Source organism: Sardina pilchardus, chromosome 20 (assembly GCF_963854185.1).
Source record: "Sardina pilchardus chromosome 20, fSarPil1.1, whole genome shotgun sequence".
NCBI lineage: Eukaryota > Metazoa > Chordata > Actinopteri > Clupeiformes > Clupeidae > Sardina > Sardina pilchardus.
This window is the reverse complement of record NC_085013.1, coordinates 2,694,287-2,718,343: the sequence shown is the minus strand read 5'-3', so window position 1 is coordinate 2,718,343 and position 24,057 is coordinate 2,694,287. Positions and strand designations below refer to the sequence as shown.

The 24,057-nt window shown below is 40.8% G+C and overlaps 3 protein-coding genes and 1 long non-coding RNA gene across 4 annotated transcripts; 3 read left to right on the top strand and 1 right to left on the bottom strand.

Moving 5' to 3' along the window:
* Positions 1–723: 723 nt before the first annotated feature.
* On the top strand, positions 724–2,498 carry LOC134067850 (uncharacterized). The gene is made up of 3 exons (XR_009936573.1): positions 724–792; positions 1,694–1,782; positions 2,451–2,498. It is a non-coding gene; the product is annotated as an uncharacterized LOC134067850 (long non-coding RNA).
* Positions 2,499–4,936: 2,438 nt separating this feature from the next.
* ccdc175 (coiled-coil domain containing 175) lies at positions 4,937–13,102 on the top strand. Its single transcript, XM_062523305.1, has 19 exons — positions 4,937–5,128; positions 5,265–5,350; positions 5,458–5,569; positions 5,651–5,786; positions 6,364–6,592; positions 6,671–6,793; positions 6,909–7,018; positions 7,343–7,424; positions 8,351–8,487; positions 8,702–8,812; positions 8,989–9,060; positions 9,549–9,684; positions 9,807–9,935; positions 10,169–10,307; positions 10,621–10,700; positions 10,949–11,101; positions 11,990–12,092; positions 12,586–12,629; positions 12,739–13,102. Exons 1-19 carry the CDS (start codon positions 5,062–5,064, stop codon positions 12,892–12,894), a joined length of 2,205 nt encoding a protein of 734 aa, XP_062379289.1. The 5' UTR covers positions 4,937–5,061; the 3' UTR covers positions 12,895–13,102.
* Positions 13,103–13,191: 89 nt separating this feature from the next.
* On the bottom strand, positions 13,192–16,758 carry jkamp (jnk1/mapk8 associated membrane protein). Its single transcript, XM_062523307.1, has 7 exons — positions 16,660–16,758; positions 16,049–16,128; positions 15,715–15,869; positions 15,285–15,491; positions 14,277–14,458; positions 14,053–14,129; positions 13,192–13,945 (listed from the first exon to the last, which is right to left on the bottom strand). Exons 1-7 carry the CDS (start codon positions 16,661–16,663, stop codon positions 13,727–13,729), a joined length of 924 nt encoding a protein of 307 aa, XP_062379291.1. The 5' UTR covers positions 16,664–16,758; the 3' UTR covers positions 13,192–13,726.
* Positions 16,759–21,547: 4,789 nt separating this feature from the next.
* LOC134067940 (G-protein coupled receptor 135) lies at positions 21,548–22,921 on the top strand. The gene has a single exon (XM_062523429.1). The coding sequence runs from the start codon at positions 21,548–21,550 to the stop codon at positions 22,919–22,921; it is 1,374 nt and encodes a 457-aa protein (XP_062379413.1).
* Positions 22,922–24,057: the final 1,136 nt, after the last annotated feature.

Here is a 24,057-nt window from a genome sequence, read left to right as displayed (position 1 = left end):
TCTGCCTATCATCATATAAAGTCTGGCCCATGCCGGATAAGTGCTTATGATTGTTTCCTGGATTGAGTTTTGCCAAAATTGCCAGACGGCTCTGTTGAACAACTTCACACATTGCAGCAACAAATGGAGAAATGGAGAAATGTACAGTAGGTAGAGGGATGTGTAAAAAGTTAAACGAGGGAATATAACAACAATCCTCCATCACCAAAGGCAAGACAGCACACTCTCAGAAATAAAGGTACAGTGAGGGTACAATCAAGTACTTCAAGGTACAAATTTCAGAACTGTACCATCCAAGTTACTAACATGTCTTTTGCTGAGTACAAATAAGTACCTTTCCAAAGAAAAAGGCACACAATGAATTATGAATGCTGACAAGTACATATAGGTACCCTTTGAAAAGGTACATTATCATACATAAAGTAAGAGTGAAGGTACAATCTAGTTCTTTAAGGTACAACATTCAGAAATGTACCATTAAAGGTCCTGTTGTGTTCCCAAGGGGTACTAAGAAGTACCTTTTGGGTACATCCTGTAGGGTACAAAATAAGTACTTTATTCTGATGAAAGGGTACACTTCCTGTGCGGTACTGAGAAGTACCTTTCGTGACAGGGTACATAAGCTGGGGTGCTATTAAGTGCCTTTTTGCAAGGGTACACAATCCTCTGGGATATGCCAAATCGAGGGCTTCGAATGACCTCAGACTCAGACACATCAACCGTCACTTTTCTATCATGAATCTGACTGCAAGCTGTGTGCTGTAGGCCTACTCTGCCATCATCGTATTCAAGGTAAGAATTACAGTACTTTTGTATGCCAATTGAAAACGGGAATTTATTAGAAATGTACCGTTTTCACAATGAAATATTAACCACAGCCGTTAGCCATCATAGAAATCATAATTAGTTAGCAAATAATAGCTATCAAATAGTGCTAGCGAGCTAACTTCGCTAACGTTAGCGATGTTAGCTGTTAATGTTAACTTTTCCAGTTACTAATTTCACCTTTATGTAGAATTTTTGGAGTTAATACCATATCTAGCAATAATTCAGTCTGAGATGTCGTTTTGAATGTAGAGTGTGAGTTTTCACTCATCAGGCGCAATAGCTTAGCCTACCTATCATATATACATTTAAAGTGGCTGTTACAATGCAGGCTAAAGTTAGCTAGCAGACACAACGAAAGTTGTTGTTAACGTTAACAGACACACAAGGAAAGTTAACCTTACCTTTCGACCTTCCATGGGGCATGGGTCGTTACTTAATCATAATACATGTATCGATAGTGTTGATGCATAATATGTAGTGTTGCTATAACTGGAAAAAGGACCAGTAAAACGAATGAAGTAGGTTAATATTAAGTTATTTCACCCCCTGATTTAGGAACAGTAGTGTTGTATGCTAATTGATAGATCTGTCTTATAGTGGATGTGAATGGGGGGGCATGTGGGGAATTTCAATTAGCAGAAATATCATGCAAAGTAAAGGGATTTTTAGTTTGTTTATGGAAGTGTTAGGCTTCATGTTCTTCATTTTATAGCCTTTATTTGTGCCATGTTTGATGACTTACACCTAGGCATATGTTTATTTAAGATGCATGTGAGTGCAGTAGTGCATCAGTGATGGTCTTTTCATGTTCTGTGAGTTTTGCAATGTATTAATGTTCGCCTTCTTCTATTCCCTCTGTTTGCAGGTGGTGTGAGGACCTGCTGCCCTGCTGCCCTCCTGATAGTTATTTTTGTCCAACTAGCTTTGTTGCAGTCCCACGCTTCATCCTAATAGGTGTGTGTGTGTGTGTGTGTGTGTGTGTGTGTGTGTGTGTGTGTGTGTTTTAAGTTTCAGAAGTGACCATGGAAGCGTCTGTACGTCAATTTACTATTCCACAGTTCATAGGACCAATGTGACCACTCACCTGCAGCAGGCCACTGAATGAAAGCACAAATGTGTTTCTCAAAGCTTCCTCCAGCCCTCCACCGATGGGGTGGGATGTGTTAATATCCAGTCAATCTTACTATTGATTAATCAGGTCTGCTGCACTGGTCACTTAATTCAATAGTATAGGACAGGAATTTATGCTTTCATTCCGTGACTTGCTGCACGTGAGTGGTCATATTGCATTTATAAACTGAATCAGTTGATTGATGTATGGACGCTACCATTGTCACTACTGATACCTAACACGAAGCATGAAACTAGCTTTATTCATCCAAAGAGTGGTTTTGTTGAAGACTAATGGTATGTTATTATTACACTTTGATAAGCGCGTGTGTGGAAAAATCTGTAGACAATTCAGTGCATTCTGAGATGATAATCAGATTTTGATTGTGTGTGTGTGTGTGTGTGTGTGTGTGTGTGTGTGTGTGTGTGTGTGTGTGTGTGTGTGTGTGTGTGTGTGTGTGTAAGCTACTGGATGCCTAACATGAATAAAGTATCTCTCTCTTCTCTTCTAGGAATGGACTTCAGAGCGGCACTCATCCTCCTGCCAATCATTTTTAAAGAGAGTGTGAATCATCACATCATAATGGGAGAGGTACGCATCTCTAGCTTCTGCCTAGCTCTCTGGCTGCTGACTGGTGCTACTGGTCGCAGTCTACCCTAGTTAGTAGTTGATTTATTTAGTTATTTATTGATTGATTGATTGATTGATTTATCTTTTTTTTTTTTAATGTCATGAGTCACCGAGTGGTAGGTAGGCCATAGGTATGATTATTTGTTTGTTTGTTTGGGGGCGGGGGGTCCATCAACTATCTCTCTCTTTTTTGACCAATCAAAACGTGCATCCCTATCTGTTTTGTTGTATTCTTCAGGATGAACCCAACACACCGTATCCAGTTGCCCAGGTGACCCAAGAAGACTGGAAGTCTGCGTTTGAGGGACAAAGCCTCTGCTCACTTATGGTAGACCGGGTCCTTTTTATGTCTTTATGGCAATGATATACTGTGTGTAAGAAGTTAAAAATGATACCTTCAAATTGTACAAATGTGTTAGCACTTCTGTGTATTGACTAATATTTTAATGTTGCCTCTTTCTACTTTATAAACAGATCATAAGAGTTTAAGCATTATACATTATTTTTCCTCCTCCCAGGGATCATAGGGATTTAAAAGTGAAAAACTGCATTCAATAAAGTTGATTGAAAATGAAGATTGTGGTCTTTCTTTTCCTCATTCCTCTCTATTTAACTACTTTAACTATTTAAGTGGCATTTTTGCCACTTTATAGGTACAATGGCATCGTCGCTGTGGTGGTACCCCTAACGAGAACAAGTTGGTACCATCTAATGGGGTACCCCTTTTTACCAGTGGATTAAGGTACAAATATATTGCAAAGGTACAAAATTGTCTCTCAAAAGGTACAGTGTACAAGGGTACAACTCTGTACCTATGGTAAGGGTACAATTGCTGTACCCTGGGGGTACCACCCCAGCGACGAGCCATTTGTACCCTTGAAGGGACCTATATGTACCAAAAAGGCACAGACTGTAGGGGTACTTCTTTGTACCCATTAATATGGTACAAGGTTGTTCCCCTTGGGGGTACTGCCCCAGCGACGAGCATTTGTACCTTTTTTTTTACTTTCCTGTACCTTTATTTCTGAGAGTGCAAAGTGAGAGGAGTGCTACTCTGACTTAATAATATCTGATGGCCAGTGCCCATGAATCTCACTTGAGGATGTCAGTCCAATTACGATTACACTGGCAGGGCCTACTTAACGGTCTGCCAACACCCTCTGAGCTCTGACTATTTCCAGAGACTGCTGTGTGTGTGTGTGTGTGTGTGTGTGTGTGTGTGTGTGTGTGTGTGAGAGAGAGAGAGAGGAGAGAGAGAGAGAGAGAGAGAGAGAGAGAATACCTACATATACACCTGAGCAGGCTGAGCAGGTCTGTGTTGTTTGTCCCAAAAAGGTAATAGGGTAGGCTACTGTTTAGGCTACAATTTCTGATTGTATGGTAGGCCTATGTCCAGTAAATCATGCATTTTTTTAATCCATGCACTATGCATTGCTATAGTTGAACATGGAGCAGAGCCAGTGAAGCATAGAACTGCAGTGTCTGAAGCAGATGGAGAATTTCACCTATTGTTATCAAGTAGGCTACATGGGAATGCATCTGGTAGGCTACTTCATATTCTTTTATAGCACGTTTAGGGTATGAAAGTGGCAAGGTTAGATCATTTTAGAGAGTCTTTCTTCAACCCCTAAACGTTTCCTTTTTAATTTATGTGCATTTTTTTACATATGGGTAGTCCATAGATGGACCAACAATGCCCTCTGCAGTCTGCAGGTGATATGATGCAGTAGAGCATGTCTGAGCACTGCCTCTCCAGATGTGGACAGTTGTTCTCCTTTGTGTCATTTCTAGTCAATAGTAGCCGTGGCAAGCAAAACTGAGTAATCTACTAGCAATATTTTAGCATGCTTGAAAACGGGCTGACATGTCAGTGAGCAACGGTGATGTTTTAGCATTCATGATTCTTTGCTGCCATCTGGTGTAGTAGGCTACGTGCTTCATTCAATCAGCTGCAAACTATATGACGGAAATAGCCTATGCATTTCACGACTAATTTTCTTAAAGCTCCGATGAATAGACTGATTCAGAACAGTATGGGATTATGCCTAGGCTACCTCATTAAATAGGCCTAAATAAACTAGTCCTATAGTCAAATTAAAATGTCAACTTGTTAGCCACCATTCCATAAGAGTTGAGAGAAATGCCCACTTCTACACACCATAGTCTCACACGTTGAGTGCATTGACAGGACCTCCAACAAAACATCCATATCAAAACAATGACTCGGGAAACTTCTGGGTAAAAGAAAGAAAAAATGTGTGCTCTCAGGTTCTATCGGTTCTATCTCCTCCTCTCCACTCGCGCTTACTGTTGCTATGCCAACTCACACACAGACCACGAGCCAGTGTTGCCTCTACCAGTGCTGAAAACCAGCTGTGCCTTTCCGTAGGCTACTATTAAAAGTTTGCCATGCAGTCCGCTACAGAACGCTTTATGTATGTTTAACTGATGGTAAAAGCCAGCTCTACCTCCGAAGCTTCACAGAGAAAGAAATGGCCTCTTGCTTAGTGCCAGATTTTCCAGCAGTGCTTCTCGCTTTGGAGCACTTGAGCGAGTTAGGTAAGAAATCTTGAGCTTAGCTTTGCACCAAGTTCACTGACTCTGTTAATGGGGTAGCTGCTAAGTCCACACATTGAAATGTAACTAACAGTCTTACAGACTTACTTACATCTCATTTTACGCATGCCGTCTGAAGAAAAACAGCTGAAAGATGAAGATGTCTCCTTCAGCCAAGAAGCAAGTCACCATCTCAGGGAGATATCGACCGCTATTAGAGAACTGGTGAATCAGACTTAACGTTTCAAACCGTGATCAGGCCTTTATTTTTGAGTACATTTCACGTGATCTCTAAACACACGTAGCATAAACAGCTCTGTCTTCTCGCTCAGGAGGCGTCCCGAAAGGCCGTCCATGAGCAACTTGAAGTCGAAACCATTGAGAGTGGCAAGGTCCGCCACCAAGTTCTTCGTTTTCGAGATGAAATAACCAAGGAAATTACAGGTGGGTAGATTTATAACATTGTCACTAGCAGCGTAATATGCTTCAGTTGGCAGAATTTATTTGAATGTGGGCCTATTTCAGATGGTGTGGCGGCAGCAAGAAATGTCAATTCAACTCAGCTAAACCAACTTGAAGCTGAACTCAAAAGCCTTATGGAGGAAATTGAATCAATGGAAGTGAACCAAGGACTTCTTGAGGAGCAGAACGCTCTGCTTTAGTAAGATACAAATTTAGGTAGCCTGGATTAACCCTTTCAAAAAAGAACTGCAGTTACATGTAAGAAACTACTCTAACAAATTGCAAAATACTTTATGGCCAAAACATGTCTGCTGTAAAGTGCTGTAGGCTACTATGTAGTGATATCCATAATTAGGGCATTTCTTGCATATAAATAATTCCTCCCTAACTGCAGTTTTTACACTTGAAATAGAGGTTTTTGAAAGGGATCAGCAACACCCCATCACAGATCATAGTAGGCTAATGAACTATTTTTTTCTTCTTTTTTGTCATGTCTGTTATGTTTGTTTTCTATGTAATAAGTTATCACTTTTGGTTGATAGACAGTATAGTCTGTAGCAGAGATGCTCATCGTCATAAGTGGTAGGCCAATATTATTCTAGCACATGAGGACTCTAGGTTGAGAACCGTTGTTTCAGAACAGCTCAGTGGTTAGCAAGGACAGTATTTTTCAGGATGTCATGTCACAAGATCTCATGGAAGATGATCAAATGTGTGTCTCTCAAATATACTGAATATATTTGGAGTCAATTCACCCTAAACGTATTGTGTTACAGCCCAGAGAGAGAGCGTGTTAAAAGAAACCATGAAAATGTCATCAGCATGCTCAACTTCCAACTGGCAGAGAAAGCCAACAAGCAGATCTTGCTCAATGAGAAGATCAACGAGATTGAAGATATTAAAGCTAAAATAGCCAGTGTAGAGCTCATAAGAGGTGACCTACTAAGTGACGCCACCCAGGAAACAAACAAGTTCACAGAGGCCAAGAATGATTTGGAAGAACAGGTACTGCATGTTAAATATTTTATTGTTTTCTCTCATTATTCATTTCTGCCTTTTCAGCTGATGTTTCTGTTGATTTAGATCGAGCAGTACACGAATAGCATCCAACAGCAGAAAATAAACAATGGCCAAATACGTAGAGAACTGGATGCTCTTTCAACTGAACTGCAGGAGAGAGAGGACAGGGAAGTGGACCTCAGGAATGTGAGTTAAAGCACCATCATTGGCACTTTATCATACTGTATACTGTATTCCAAATTGAAAATGGGTTTTTGAGTCATTGTGTCATCTTTGCAATTAATGGCATTTTCTGTTACAGACAGTATATCAAATTGAAATGACCATATCCAGACTAATAGCAACAGAGAAAAGATTTAATAAACAACTCGCAGAGGAAACCAGCAAGTCAGAAAAACTTGAACAACAAAGGTACTCTGCAAAATCAGTATGTCAAGAGCTATTATTAAATGGTGAATAAGTTAGCACATGTCTTCTTGGGTGTATCCATTCATAATTGAAAAGGCATATCTTACCAATGAACAAGATAGCAGGCTGTCATTTCCAAATCATAGTCATTATGCATGGAGGACTGTTTGAAAAATGGTGTCATTCAAATCATATATTTTTGTGTTTTGTTGACATTGAATAAACCACAACCTACATAAGATCATCATTACATCATGTCACAGTTCTTATTTGTCGGGTCTTATTTGAAGTCGGCATTTCCTAAAACATAATGATTCATTTTGACAGAGCGTTTCATGAAAAAGAGCTTGCGGAGCTCAGAGTGGCTTTCAGAAATAAAGAGGAATCCCTACAGCAAAGCATTTTAGAGGTAAGACGCCGTGCCTTGAATATGACGAAGTGTGACCATCCCCCACATGCACCCCAAAACAATACAACACTAGATGGATGTGCATATACACACATTTACCCTGGGTTTCATTATTTGTTAATGTGTACGGTGTGCAGCATAAATTTTTTTTTTTAATTTCATTTAATTTCATTTATTATATGAACACTGGTGAAATGGAAAGCCGTACCCTGTTGGATGTCAGGTTTGAGCCGATCGATTTCTGTGTCCCCGAGACAGAGCCTGCTGGTGTGTTTTCAAATTGATCTTTTTGAAAGAACACCCCTTCAAAGACAATCTGCTCCAAGCTGACCTTTCCTAAGAGTTGGACCACTGAGCTGTCCTTAGATGTGCAATAGTTCACACAGCCAATGGGAGGGCCTCCACAGGCCGACAGGCTCTCAAAGAGTGGACGTTAAAATTAAACAAACTCTGTGGTGTTGCCTGTGTGCCCTCTGCCAGTCATTGTAAGTGCACAAGTGAGGCTACAACTAGTGAAAATTTAACCACGCTGCAGCCCACTCTGAGCGGGAGATTTCGGTTTGACCTTAAACATAGCACACACAGCTTTGATTTTGTCATATGAAGGTCATTCAAAACAGAAGAGAACTGCATTTCCTGTCAGAGTTAATAGGGAGCAAGACTGTAACAGTCAGGCTCCTGAATAGTGCATGATACTAGGTTGTGGTACGATTGATGTCTGATGCAGGGAATGATGAGGTGAATGTCTTCTTGCCTCAGCCTTTGGAGGCAGGCTTTCAGATACTAAGAGCTCTGGTTGTGTATGACTGCCTATCCCCTAACAGAAATAGAATCATGTTTATTTTTGTTTCTGAAATACGACTTTGGAAGTGTACTTAGATGACACTGTAAGCACCGAACCACTGACCTTGTGTTTGTGTGTTCAGACAGACGAGGAGATCAAGGAATGTGAGCTTTTGACTAGCGTTCACCTTGCATCAATCACAAGACTGACAGACCATTTCAACATCCAGAGGAAACTCGAGGATGATACCATGGCTGAACACAATGCCATGGCCAGGCGGTAATGCCCTTTCTGATTTAATGTGGTTGTCATAATATATTATGCTTTTTTGATTGATTGACTGACTGGTTGATTGATTGGTTGGTCAGTTGATTTTTTATCTATGAATATAGATCGTCCATAATATATAATTAATAACTTGAAATGCCTGATAGTGAACAACTGCTGACACATACTGACAGGACAGTTAATTGTGTTATGTGATGTGCCTTAGACTGGAGTGGTCTAAACTGAGACTGGAGGAACGCATCGCCTCCATTGCCAAGTATAAAATAGAGATCAAAGAGATGGAGGAGGGGATACGACAACTCCATGAAACAACTGTGTAAGTCTGACTGACTCCTTAGTGGCTTGATACACAAACACAAACAATATTAAAATGTGGAGCAAGAAATTGCTTTAAATTCCTACAAAACCGTCGCAGATGTTTATGTAAGTTGTTCTTCACTGGTGTTCTATTTCCTTTTGGGTATCTGTGTGTGTGTGTGTGTGTCATTTCAGAGTGAACAATGACCTTTTCAAACGGAATCTTGAGGAGATGGAAGTACAGTTGGCAAAAGAGAAGAAGACCAGGTTTGGTGAACCTCTCAGATCTCCTCTCTTAAAGGAATGGTTTGGTGTACACACACAACCTAGGGTTTATTCATGGATAACGATTTCAAACTTTCATTTTGGAGCAAATTCACGTTAATTGGAGGAGTTTTAAGATAGATTGTTGTTTGCGTTAGCAACAAAATGGCTTATAGCTTGTAGCAGTGGGCGTGGAGCCACGTCAAAATAAATTACTCTTTTCAAACCATTGACCAGGTTTAAAATAGCCTTATATTTAAGTGGCAGCGTAGAGACGGTTATTGTAAACTTTGAAAGTGTAAAGAGAGGTTATGACAAGGACAGTTTATGAAATCAGTGTATTACCTGTCTTTTTATTCCAGTACCGTTAAATCAATGATGGGCGAGTTCAACTTTGCGCATATCTAGCTGAACGCTACAATACAAACGTGCACATCTCTCATGTGTCTCTCTCTCTCTCTCTCTCTCTCTCTCTCTCTCTCTCTGGTTAGGGCTGCCTTTGAAACCGAGAGAGAAGAGCTCTGTCAGTCTCTTGAGGACCTGAAAGTAGCTCACGAGGAGCACATGAACAAGGTCAATGAAGCCATCGAGAACACCAAGGAGCAAAGCCACCAACTACGGGAGGAGGTCCGACTGCTGCCCTCTCTTCATATTTCTACCGATAATTTGTTTCATCCACCATTATACATTCACATTCACATAGTAGCCTATGTCTGGACTCTGATTGACGTTGTTTCATGTCCAATCAGGAGAAGAAGCTTCAAGAGCACGTGTTCATGAGCTCGCTCATCGAGCGTCTCAAAAAGATGGTGGCTGAGGCTGCAGAGTCTACCAGAGAAATGGAGATTGCCGTCATCGCCGAGATTGAGCAATTTGAGGTGACTGCATTGTTCAGCTCTGCTATGAGAAAATGCATGCGGTTTATATCTCTTTTAGACGATGCCGAGACCTAATGTGCATTCCAAAGATTTTTGTGCAAACATTCGAAATTGTTTATTTTCAATGGTAACCCTTTGTCCATCATCCATGCTGAGAGCTACCACAGACTACTCACCCATCTGTTATCATGTCATTGCACAAATGAATGTCTCCGAGTGTTTTGTAAATAAAGGAGGAGACTGAATCTCTCACTAAACACCGGCTGGAGTTGGAGGAGTTGCTTGAGATCGAGCAGTCGATTTTGTCTGGCGTGGAGGGCGAGTTTGACATCGACCAGGCCCGACACCAGACACTGACAAAAGAGACTACAGGTAATCACTGCACCTTGGCCAGGTGTTCCATGCCAACGTTTGATCATTATATATTCACCGATATATAATTCATACTTGGTTGCATGTATTACCTTTCTCACTTTCAATCAACAACACATTGTTTCCACTTCCATCTGTCGCAGGTCTACGACATGTTGCAAAACTGACTTCTCTGTCTGACTTCTTTTTCTTTGTTTGTTTTTTATATACCTTGGTCATCTAGTCACATAGTATTCTTCAAGTGTAGCTAATATGTTCATGTACAATATACTCATAGATATTTTAGAGTTTCCTTTTCCTTCTGTTTCCTCAGACCTGAAATTTAAAAAAATGCAATTGGAGCTCAGTATTCAGGATACTCAAGACGACATTGTTGCCATACTGAGACCAAAGGTTCGGACTGTTCTGCATTATACCATACAGATACGTGGCTGTTCTTGAATGTGTACTGTATGTTCTTAGATGTATATGTTGTTCTTACATATGTATGTTGTTCTTGGATGTGTACGTTATTCTTGAATGTGTATGTTGTTCTTTGATCTGTATGCTCTTGAATGTGGACGTCTCTTTTGTTGAACACAGGAGTGTTTTCCGATGAAGGTGTACAGGTCTGTTGTTGAGCATGAATGTGTCTGATGCAGGAGGATCTGAAGCTGGAGTTGGTGGAACTGAGGAGGAACCACCTTGAGATTCTGAAGTCCCAGGCGGAGCAGATCAGTGAGACGGAGAGAGTCATCTACGAGAACGGCGTAATGCTGGAGCAGGTCGACCGCGAGAACTGTCGCTTCCATGTGGTGAGTTCAAATCTTACATGAAGGGAAGAAAATTAACTTTTTGAAAATGTGAACATCTACCAGTCACTGACAGATGAATGGTAAAATTCACCAGCCATTAAACAGTAAATCATCATATGTTGTGTCTGAAATCTACCAGCCACTTTCTTATTTTACCAGCATTCATAGCAGTAACCCATGTAAGCAGTGATAATGTACAACCCTGCAAATATTCTGATGAGGTCTTTTTGAGTCATGCTGCCCTGTGGTCTGTTTCCCAAAAGCTTAGTTGCAAACTTACAATCCATCTTCTGTGGTTTTATTTCTGCCAAATGTGAGCGGACTGTATTCGAGTCACATAAAACAATACAAAATAGGCCTACGGTGTTAGAATTCAGTCGTAAAAAAATCCTTTTAGTAAGAACTAACACATATTCTCTTATTTGTTCATTTTTCCATTTTTTAAAACGTGATATGTGACAATATTAAACTTAAGTGTTTTGGTGCATGCGCAACTCTAGTGACACTACCGAGTTCGTTGTTATCATAATTAACAACGATGCTTTTGGGAAACAGAACTCTGAGTAGTTCAAAGACCGCTGACAGCACTTGGCTCAGGACATTTATTAATGTATGTAAAGTTACAGTAATTTCCTGTGTATTAGCCTTGAACATTTAGTATTGTGTATAAGCCACAGGACAGTGTTTAATGCAACTTACTGTAAAAGAAACAAAACCATAGCAATACCATATTAACTGCCCCTGTGTATTAACCTCATAGCTGAAGAAATGTAGCTAAATCAATGTTTAAGCTGCGGCTAATAGTTCAGAAAATACGGTATGCTTTGTTATTTGGAGTTAAGTTGTGTAAAGCTGTTTTAAGTCCAAGTTTATACTTTCTACCTCAAGTGTATTGAACAAATGAAAGAGGACGTATTCAATGCCAATCAAGATAAAGCGAGGCACACCCAGGAAACGGAGTGGTTGCGAGAGGAGGTTGGCTCTCTTTTCAGTGAGTACTCCCAAAGCCCCAGACACACCGGGGCAATTGCTGTGTCGCTAGTTTTGGAGTTTAAAGCGGTTTTAAACTCCAACTCCCAAATCCAACTCCAGTTTAAAACCGTGTTAAACTCCAAACTAGCGACAGAGCCATTGCCCCACCAGGCACATGTGACGTGATCCTTTAAGGTAGCAGTGTGCTTTGTTTGAGCACCTTTCACCAAAATCACAGAAATAAATCCCCTTTTAACTATAAAAGCTACAAGACTTAAAGGTCCCACCACACCTACAGTATTTAATTAATTTAGTTGTTATCTTTGATCAAGTAGGCTATGTAACCTTATTTGGGTTGGAAATGCCTTGGATAGCTTATTTCAAGCTATTCTAGCATTGTCTGAAAAAAAGCCTGATGGAAGAGACGACTGGTATTTCTCATGAATATTTAAAATGCTCCAATGGTGAATTCAATGTGACTTATCCTATTTTCCTGCTTTTTTATCTCCCAGAAAGCCTGCTTGATGCCTGGGGGAATGACATTGTGGTAACCAAGGCAAGTAATCTAAATTTAGAATATCAGAACATTTTTCATCATTCTAGTCCTATAGTATGAATTTCATTTAATTGTAGTTCTTACCCATCATCTAAATCTCTATTGGCAGGAGTCTAATGAGAAGGATCTACAAAACTACAAAGCTTTTCAAAATCTACTGATGAAGCTGGGAAATAGGAAATACCATATTGGGAGTGTCATTGACAAACTGACAAGGGAGTTTGAATCTTTGACTGCCCTTTTATCTCCTCAAAAGCTATTATGATGTGAGTTGCTGTTTGTAAGTCACTGTACTTCTTCCCAGCCATGTGCTGTGTACTACCATCTATAACTCCACGTTCCCCTGTTATAAAACATAGTGTTTGACCATCAAGCTTACTATAGTACCAGATTTTGGTACTAAGCTTGATTAAGTACCACATTTTTAATCTTATGCATTATTCCTGTTCATTAAATTATAGCACATTAATGCAGACAGGCTGGAGTGCTGCCATTGTGTCTGTGTGTTTCAGTATTTATTTAAAACAGAAACAAGAAAGGTTACACATATCTGATGTAGATGACTCAATATTTTTATGGTTGTTTCAGTGAACAGTTACAATACAGCTGTTTTGAGGAATAGTCCTTCAGCAAAATCAATTCAGCTTCTTATGAACAAAATCTTTGAGATCCAGCAACAAAATATACTTAAATACCATTCAACAACATACAATACTTGGAATATAAATAAGATATTATTTACAGTTATGCACAATGATAGTGAACAAATCAAATGCATTACATTATAAATATGTCATTCTTCTCTGGGTGGAGATTCTCTTTAATTTTAAAATTCCAAACAGCACACTTCTTCAAAACAAGAATACCCTATACATACAATTCTACCTATAGCTTTCAACAACAATGTGCATTTCTTTCACCCATGAACATGTTGACGAGAGTGACATAAGAACAGCCATCTGTGTAGTACAACTCTGAGAAAAGTGGGCAAGTCCTCCTGGATTACCAGTGCCGCAAGGCCCACCAATTCCATTTCAAGCCATTATTTCCAGACAAACTCGGACTGTCTGCAGACACGGACACCTCTACACTGGTGATCAGTGCCCATTGCCTCCCTCTGATATTATCCGATTGGGCTCAGTGAACTTGGCAGTGAGCAAGTAGAAGAGAGCTGGACCCGGTACAAGGGCCAATAAGGGCAGATCTTGCTCCAGTTTATCCAATCGGGAGATGGAGATAATGCCATAAGCGTGGAGCAGCCAATGACTGAACAGCACGACCAGCCTTTTCTTCTTAGCGACAAGGTTTTTGAATGACTGAAACAAAGAACAACTCTTTATTAATACAGAGAGAATTGCACAATATCACTTGAATATTTACATTACTACATAGCCTTTTTTCCAGTTGTATTTCCATGACTTACCTGTATTTCTGAAGCTGACATGTATACTGCCAATGTAACCAAAGATAACACAAGAATAATGTACGGAAAGGCATAATCTGAGAGGGAGAAAACAATGTCAGTGAGTTAATGCCGCTCATAAAATTGTCAACAGCTTAACTATTTCAACGTTTCCATAGTCAAAATAATTCATATGTCTGCAGAGTGCATTGATCCCACGCCCATCTAATAGCTACTGTACTTACAAAGCAGGCCTCCCCCCACAGCCTGCAGCACAGTGAGGATGGGGAAAAAGTAGAGAGCAGCATAGATGCTTTTGAAGCGGTCCGACTTGCCCAGCCCACAGGCAATCTTCTTCACCAGGAGGGGCCTCAGCATCATCATCAACACCAAGCAGAAAGCGTAGTAGATCAGCACTATGGTGTATCTGAAGTAAAGAGGAAACGTGTTGATGTTGACAGTTCACATGGTTGATAATTATGGGGTAAAGTGTCTGGAAGGGTATAACACAACATTCAGCCTGTTTAGCTCATAAAGAAGTTGATCTGTGTTTTTCAACCTAGAGTCTTTCTGGATGATAAGTCAATTTTTTCATGTTGGGACCTCAAAGCGACATCAATTGGTGCAGTTTGATTAAGACTGGAAAATGAATTTAAAACAAACAGCTATATACCCGAGGCTTGGGGGGCAATGTCACTACGTTGAAGTAAATCACTCCTCTAAGCCACTGACTAGGCTAAAAATATCACTACCCGTCTATACTACTATGAAGGGGGTCCCTGTAGCCAAACAAAAGTGAAATTTACCTTGTAAATGTATATATATATATATATTAAAAAAAAGGATAAAATGACTGTTTATGGAGTCAGTGCATTGCTTACTCTTCTTCCAGTAGCCAACATCTTGTGAAGAGAAAGTCCCTTACCGGACTCTCCTTTTGCGGCCATTGACGGTAGTTCTGGAATTGACTTGTACATACTTTCTCCTCACAAGATGCAACAGCACTGCTATCAAAGCTTTCTTTCAGCCCTTTACCACCAACAAGGAACTAGTTCTTTAACTAGTTCCATTCAGGACTCTTAGAACCTTGGAGCCAGACAGCAAATCAGTTTTGAGTGCAACCATGTGCTTGTCTAGGTGTAACTTAAGTGCTGAATTGAGTAGTCACATTATATAGTCAGACTCCAGTCAGAGCATAACATCATAAAAATAAAAATGTAAATAGTTGAATGTTTCAAATCAGCACTACTCACAGTGGGAAAACAGCCTCCTGGGTGCAGTGTAATGTGGTGACATAGTCTGGGCTTGGGTTGTACAGCATGGTGTACCAATCAGAGAGCATCTGGACCCTGCAGGAGCGGATGGACAGCCGACCCACAGGGTCGTTCACGAGCAGGGTCACCACTGCAGCCGCGCTGCACTCAAACAAGGCTGTGATGTGCTGGAAAAGCGCACTGGAACTGAAAAATGGTGGAAAAATCAATTCAGTCAAGTTGAAAAGTAGATCACTGTGCACAGAACAACACAAGTTATTTTTGTCCTCTTTGTTTACAAGGCCTGAAGGCCATGATAATAGTCTAGCTTAAACAGCCTTCAATAATTTAGTAGTGGCAAAATTGCAGCAAGCACTTTCAGATGCCACCTTTGATGTGTTGCAGGCATTGACCTTTAGGATGGAGCTACCTTTTCTTTCCAGAGTACCACTCTATGAAGAACCAGTGTAGGACCAGAGGAAGCATCGCCATGAAGCCTAAATAGAGCCAGTCGTACAGATCTGGAGTCTCGGTGCACTTCTCACAGATCTTCTGCATATTTGTCCTCTCCCCTCTCGGACATACCTTCCCATGTGACAAGATAAAGAGAAACAGTGTTAGGATCATTCACTATTCAGCAATCTTGCTATTCACATTTCTTGTTCATCAGACATCGGACAATGATTTTAAAGGATGGAAATGTGCTTTGAGATGAAGACAATGTATATTTAGAATGTATAAATAATAAATATAGTAGGACTTACACCACATTCTCCCTCAATTGACCCATTAATAAGGATTTTCCCGCAGTAAAGACCCGGACAGGTGGAACTCATTGCAACAGCTGGAGAAGAGAGAATATTACACGAGCAGAGCAAAATGGGGAGCAAACGTTATAGATTTAGTAAGAATCACCCTTAAGTTTACTTAAGAAAATGCTCACAGTGTAGTGTTGATAATCAGTGAGCTAGATATGACATTGCTGAACATATTTCTCAAATAATGGCTTCAGAAAAGTAACGTTACATGATTGACGTTAGTGACTTCTTTAACTATTCACAGCTCGCTAGTCAGCTGAATCCATATACCCATTCACTCTAGGCCACACTAACGTGACATTTAAAATATCAGAACTAGCATAATGTTATGCTATATATTAAAAACATGTCTTTGTGTAAAAGGTTATGTTTATGTTCTGTATGTGTGTGTGCTTACATATATCCTGCGTAAGTGCGTAACGTTAACGTTAGCTATGCTATCGATAACGCTAACAGTGAGCTTACGTTTGTTAGGCTTGATTTGTCGATGGGGTTAACAAGAAAGTCCAGCGACACGCTATTCGTGAAAGACTCAATATCTCATAATTGGAACATACCCATAATAAATGTTGCTATACATCCAGAAGATGTTTTAGGAGAATTCCTCTGGCATTTGGTCCACAACCATAGACGATAACACAAGTGACACCGGAAGACTTCCTGATTCGAGGATTGCAATGGAATTTTAAAATGCAACTTTCAACTCAACTACGCCATCTGCTGTAGTGGAGAGAAAATAGGCATAAATATGAATCCTTCTTGATGATAATGATGATCTCCTGGTCAATGTAATTGTCATCCTGTGTACATTTTTCATACATAAATGTAGATACTTAAAAGTGAAGCCCACTTTTATTGGGTTTCACAATCATTTCCTTTCTAGCCCTGAAAGAATTCTAAGAATGCAATGCAACTCTGGAACAGAGTAACAGAATCTGATTTAGGCCTACTTTCCAAGCCCTGTATTTGTGTGTCTTTCCTTTCTTGTTTTGTTTGTTCTGAATGTTTATTGCACCTGTAATATTGCACATGGATTTCATATGTAGGGCCTATAAGTTTGAGCCATGTGTATTGTACATGCAGAATTACTAATAAATAAAATAAATAAATTCAAAAAAGACTGTAAAAAAAAGACTTGTAGACCTTACATTATAGTCTGTGCTTGTGGCAGGCATTGTTCTCTCCTCTAAGTTCCTGTAAACTAAAATAAATGTGCGTGTGTGTATGTGTACTGAGCAGTGATGGGCAGTAACGCGTTAGAAGTAACGCGTTACTGTAATCCAATTACTTTTTTCAAGTAACGAGTAAAGTAAGGGATTACAATGTCAAAATCAGTAATTAGATTACCATTACTTTAGGCGGCGTTACTGCGTTACTAAACTGCGATTTTAATTGCTTTGTGAGACTGTCTGGTGACAATCAGTATAATGTTCAACGCATTGCGAGAGATGTAAACAACAGACGAGACAACAGAGTGCGGGAGAGAGCATGACCATGCTGCATAATAACCTACGTGAGTTGGGGTTTTCCTAAACTTTTCCCATAGTTCGGGACTTGGACTTCTTTGGCTTATCTTTACTCCACTTTTATTGTTCTTTCTACTTTCATTTCATTCGATGACTTATGCTTTCACTCTGGACTAATGCTTCAACTCAAATGTCTTTTCAAATTCGAAATTGGGGTCGTTGACTTTCGAACTTGTTTTCGGTGGACATAATTAAGTTTGTACCGTCGGAGTCTTTGCGAGACAATGAGCAAAATGTCCGTAAATAATAGAGCCTGTATCATCTGCGTTCTCTGTAGTCGCTTTCAGACATAACCCCTGCGGTAGCCTATGAGGTTTGCCAGACGGAGGTCCGACTCTTCAGTTAAATATAGGCTACAGAATCTATGTATGTTTGAGTGAGGGGTGGCGCAGAATGCGGCCGCTGTCACAGGACTTACTGTTTTTATTTTACCAACGACAGCGCACCCGTTCCGAATATTGTTGCAACAATGCAGCATGTATTCTGTTACATCCGCAGCATCGATGAAAGATTGGAGCGTGACATGCAGGTTAACTGCGCAACGTTTAATTGAAACTCAGCAGTGACGCTCTCACATAATCTGAACGAATTCACGTTCTTTATTTACAAATGTGTTGCATGCAGTTCATAGTTCACAGAACTCGTTTATGCACAACACTGCATTTGATTCTATTTTATATGATGGAATATGCAAAAAGAATACAATTAGGCTGAAAGGTGTATTGCTTTATAGCATATTCAGGTTGTGTAGCCTTAGTGTGTTTTTGAAAACTAACTAAGTAAAGTAATTGTAAAGTAACTAATTACTTTTGGGAAAAAGTAATCAGTAAAGTAACGGGATTACTTTCTTTGACAAGTAATCAGTAACTAATTACTTTTTCCAAGTAACTTGACCAACACTGGTACTGAGTTTGTCACATCATGGTAACAATGGCAAGTATATTAAATTATGTTTCAAGTTTGTGGGGGAAAAATCAAAGTGCTGTGGGCAGGTCAGCTATAGGCTACTGAGGGACTGGGACCGCACCTTGTTTAAGCAATCCGAGATTTGCCACTCTTATTATACTCTTAACACAGTTAACACAGCTAACACAGCGAACAAATATTTTCCGTTCTGTGTGCTTTAAAGCCAGAGTATGTAGAATTTAGTGTCATCCGGTCCACAACCAACTAGCATCCAACTGCATACCTCTCCGTCCAACCGTATAGCATATAGGAGAAATTACAGTAGTGTTAGAAACCATAAAAACACAGAGGGCCCTCTCTAGTGCCAGTGTTTTGGGTTGTCCTTCCTGGGCAACAGTACAAACATGACACAAAATGACACTGAATCCTTTGAAGAGGACCCAAACCATATGCAGATACGAAGGGCTTGTCCTCTACAAAAACACAGCAATGCATACACAATGTTTGGATAATGAAAATGAAACACCTGTTTTTTGACCACATAATTTATGAGTGATAGGGATTTCCACTGCAGTCATTACAGCATCAGTTTTCCGAATGTCAGATAATCCTACAGGTTGTCCTGAACAGAGGACTTTTGAGCCATTTCTCTTGCAGAATATAGTGGCCAGGTCACAATATGATGGTTGTGGAGGAAAATATTTCCAGACTTGTTCCTCTAAAACACCTTCAAGTGGCTTATAATAATACTTAGATCTGACTCCACACTTGCCATGGAAGACATGCAACTTCACTTTCATGTTCCTCACACAATTCTGTCAGCAATCTTGATGTTTGTATTGATGCCTTGTCATCCTGATATATGGCACCCCTTTCAGTGCACAATGTTTGAACCATTGGTGCATGGTTCTCCAGAATTCAATAATTCGATAGTCATGGACAGAAACACACACCCATCTAGCAGTGGGCCATGACATTGCAGACCAAACCATCACTGATCCACCCCCACTCTGGGCATGCAACAGTCTGGGTGGTAAGCCTCTCTGGGTCTTCTCCACACCGTAACTCAGTGTGAAACAGTGACAAATCCAGAGAGAAATGAATGTTTCACATTGTCCACAGCTCATGATTTGGCCCGCTGGCAGCATTGAAACTGATGTTTGAAAATTGGTACAAACAACCAAAGCTTTGGTTTTAGCAGCCTGACCATGATGAATGTTGACTCTGTGCAGCTCCTGATTAACAGTTTTGGTGGAAACAGGAGAGACAAGGTGTGGAATTAATTTTGCAGCGAGCTGGGCAGCATCCATACAGCTTCCTCTTGCGTCAACAGTTACTCCTGTTGGATGTGGTTTGTCCATCATGGTGGTATGCCAGCACTGCCCTGTATAACGGTGGACTTGCCATCAAGACTTTCAGTCAATTCACCCTCCACATATATGCCAGCGAGACCCACACCATCAATTTGTCCTCTTTTAAACTCCATTTCTCTCTAGGTTGTGTTGGTTTCTTTAATACAACCTTCGCATACTGCTCTTATAAATGAATATTGACAACCAGATCCATGTAAAAAAATGAAAACTCAAGTGTGGCTCAGTGTTTCAGTTTCACTGTCCAACCCCTGTATTTGATTATATCACTACACTAAATTATAAATACTACCGTATCAATATACCTATGCACTAAATCGGTAATCCATACTCAAAACTCTCAAGACTTGCACTTCTAATGAGGAAGAGCAAAATGTAACAGGGGAAAGCCTGAACGAACAAAACACAACACTCTTGTTTCCTCTGAGTAGCCTACGTTTAGAGCTATTGTGATGATGCCTGGAGCTTGCATTTTAAGGGCTGTAATTTAAATGGCTGTCTGAAGTCTATCAAGTCTGAAGTCTATCAACAGTCAAAGTTGTATGTTATGTGGGAGCACTGAGCTAATTCATCAGTGTTTGTGGTTGGTCTTGCCCATGAAGTTAAAGACTTTGCACTCCACCCACCATTCAAACTAGAGCAATAACCGGTTTTCATTTGTCTTTACAGATAATTGTCCTTTGACCTCCATGTATATGAGATTATGTTAATGTTCTTGGAAGCAGCAGTTTTGGGAAACAGTGCCACAGCATGTCTAATGAATGTTCTCTGACTCTTTTATTATTATTATTATTATTGCGTTCCTGAAATTTAAGTGGAATGTATTATATGGTACAGTAACTAATGGAGACTGTCACTGAAAAAGTTCAAATTATTTTTACCTCTCTGGATGTAGCAGCGTTGAAGAGACAATCTGGAGATTCATCTGAGACAGTATCAAAATTAACTCTGTAAAACTCCAGTTAGCATATTGGCGGTGTTATGGGCAATATTATTAGACAAAAACTCCTAAAACACTTTACGCACGGTGGAACGAAACGTCTGCCCTGCCTTTAAGGGTAGATTAGCCTATCGAACACAATGAATTTTAATTAGGCCTATGTGAATTGTATTTCTGTTAGGATTGTCATGGGATGCTTTATTAATTCATGTCAAAAGTAGCATTTTAAATGCATGTTTGTTCATCACGTTGACAGCCGCGGGTATTTAAGATTTTTTTTCTATAGGCCTGCATGCGTTACATGCGTAGGCTACGGCCACAGAAAATAAAGCAAATCTTCAGAAAGTGCGTAATTCTGAGGACCAAAGATCATCACTGGTGCCATGGCAACGGCTCTAAACGTCATGCAGAAGTGTAAAGGCTAGGATTTGTACACCAAGCAGGGGGATAGGCTGCACGGCGCTCGACAGAAGTAGCATCTAGGAGGAGAGAACAAGCGCTCAAAACCATGCTCGAATCTGGACACGTACTGCAAACGGCTGTTCGAAATGACTTATGTGTCTTAGTAGTAGCCTAACTATGTGACAGCCAGGTGGATTCGCTTTTACAACAAGACGTAACCTGTACGCAAAGTGTGTAGGCCATAGTATTGCCAAAGGGATGAATCCTCCTCTATTTCGTGGATGCTCCCCAACTGTATCCAATGGATTTTCCCAGGATCGCTGCCATGCTCGGCTCCAGCAACACCACCGTTGCGGACAACAATTCTGGGACAGATTTGATGGAAGTGGTGACACTGAGCACGGTTCTGATCGGCTTTGGTACACCGAACAGCGTCAGGAACTACACGAGTTCAGGCGCATACATCCAACCACACACCCCCGTGAGGAGCACCGAGGGGAATTCGGTCCTCCATGGTATAGCCGTAGCCGTCCAAGCCCTGTTGCTCCTTGTCATTTTCCTTCTCTCCAGTTTGGGTAACTCTGCAGTGGTCGTAGTTATAATCAAACATAGACAACTGAGGACCGTGACTAATGCGTTCATCATGTCTCTCTCCCTATCTGATTTCATGACGGCCATTCTTTGTTTACCTTTTTCCTTTGTGATGCTCTTTAGTAAAGACGGCATGTGGCTGTTTGGGGACCGTTTTTGCATTGCAAATGGTTTTTTCAACACTTGCTTCGGCATTATCTCCACCCTTACGATGACGCTCATCTCATTTGACAGATACTATGCCATTGTGCGACAGCCTCAAGAAAAGATAGGCAGAAGGAAGGCCATTCAGTTGTTGGTAGCTGTGTGGTTGTCGGCGGTATTTTTCTCCATCCCCTGGTACCTGGTATTACGAACCTCAGGGCAGTTGGTGGTTCACAAGAGGGGCTTCTACCATTGCATGTATGTGTTTCACACTGGCACGTCTCGAATGGGAACTGCTTACAGCATATCTCTCATTGCGGTGTGCTACCTCTTCCCCTTCGCCCTCATGTGTTTCTGTCACTATAACATCTGTAAAACGGTTCGCCTGTCGGAGATAAGGGTGCGGCCAGTGACCACGTACGCACACCTGCTCCGCTTTTACAGTGAAATGCGCACGGCCACCACTGTGCTCATCATGATTGTGTTCATCATCTTTTGCTGGGGTCCCTACTGTCTCATGGGAATCATCACCGCCCTGGGCAATTATTCGTTCAACCCGGCCATGGACACGGTCGCCATCTGGATGGCCTGGGCGAACGGTGCCATAAACCCGTTGATATATGTCATACGGAACCCTAACATATCCTTGCTGCTGGGTCGAAGTCGAGGAGAGGGTTACAGGACTAGAAACATAGCTGCGTACCTGTCAACGCAAACACAGGGCCGTGAGGTCAGAACGAGAGCAGACCGGATCCGGGACCGGTACGTGAGTAGGCACGGAGCCAACAGCAGGCTCTCCTCCTCTAGCCCCGCGAATGGGGGAGAGATAGCCATGTGGGCCTGCAAAAATCCAGCCGTGTTCTTCTGTCGAGACGGACAACCCGACACTGTGTCCGAGCCAGCAGTGCCCAAAGTGGAGACCGCTGACACAAGTCTGTAGCCTAATGAAAAGGTTCCAATGTATTTCGTTGACTATCTGTTTATACATTTATCAAAAACGGCCACATGAATTTACTACTTTTAGCCAATCCCAGAAGCTGGACTGAAGTGACTTGAATGAACTTTAAGATGACTGTGCCAAACAATGAACAAATCAACAATTTAGCATGTAAGTCATTGGTAGCTGTTATAATCGCCATTAGATATATTTTTGTGACGTGCCAGTATGTGGTTAGGGTTTGGATCCCCCAGCACTGTGAACTGAAGAGTTAGTTAGCCAATGTCCAAGAGGACACTTTAATGCCCAAATATAACAAAGCCTTGAAATGATAAGGAGAGGTGATAGCCTACAGGTTTTTCAAACATGCCTTAACATGTTTCCAACTATGTGTGTCAATAGCTTCTGGTTCCTGATGAGGTCAAAATCAAGCTGGTATTTAGCTATCAAATTCCATCACATCTACCCTGTAATTTCCAGTGTGCTGAATTCATATCAGTTTATTGTCCAGGAGGGAAACAAAGCCAAGTATCAACACATGTTATGTGAGATCATCATACCAAAACAGATCATCTCCATAACCCTGTAGTTTATTTGAAATGCTTATGAATGAATTGTGTTACATGTTTACCTCTTTTCTTGCCCGATGTGTATTATGTGCCATAGCCTTCTGACAGCCAGGTAAATGTACAAGATTAGTACACTCAGAGTAGTCCCACACTCTGTTCCAGGTATAGCTTGGAGGGGAGTGCAGGTAGGGAGAGGACATTCTGTAGATCTCAGAGTGCATCAACCGACATATCTGACAAGAGTTCTACCATCCTACAGGTGCCCTTATAAAATGGGAATCCCCTTACAGGTGTTATGTCGGAAAGTACATCCATTTACTTTTGGGAACAATTATCAGGCAGTGTTCACCAACTACACGCTGGTAATCCTAAACAACATGAGTTGGTGTCACAGGTGCCATTATAAAAAGTGAATCCCCTTACAGGTGTTATGTCAAAGGTACATCCACTTACTTTTGGGAACAATTATCAGGCAGTGTTCGCCAACTCATGGTCTACATGCTGGTAATGGCCTGTAGCGCTGTTTCATCCTAGAAACATGAATTATTGAGACTGACAGACTAATTATGA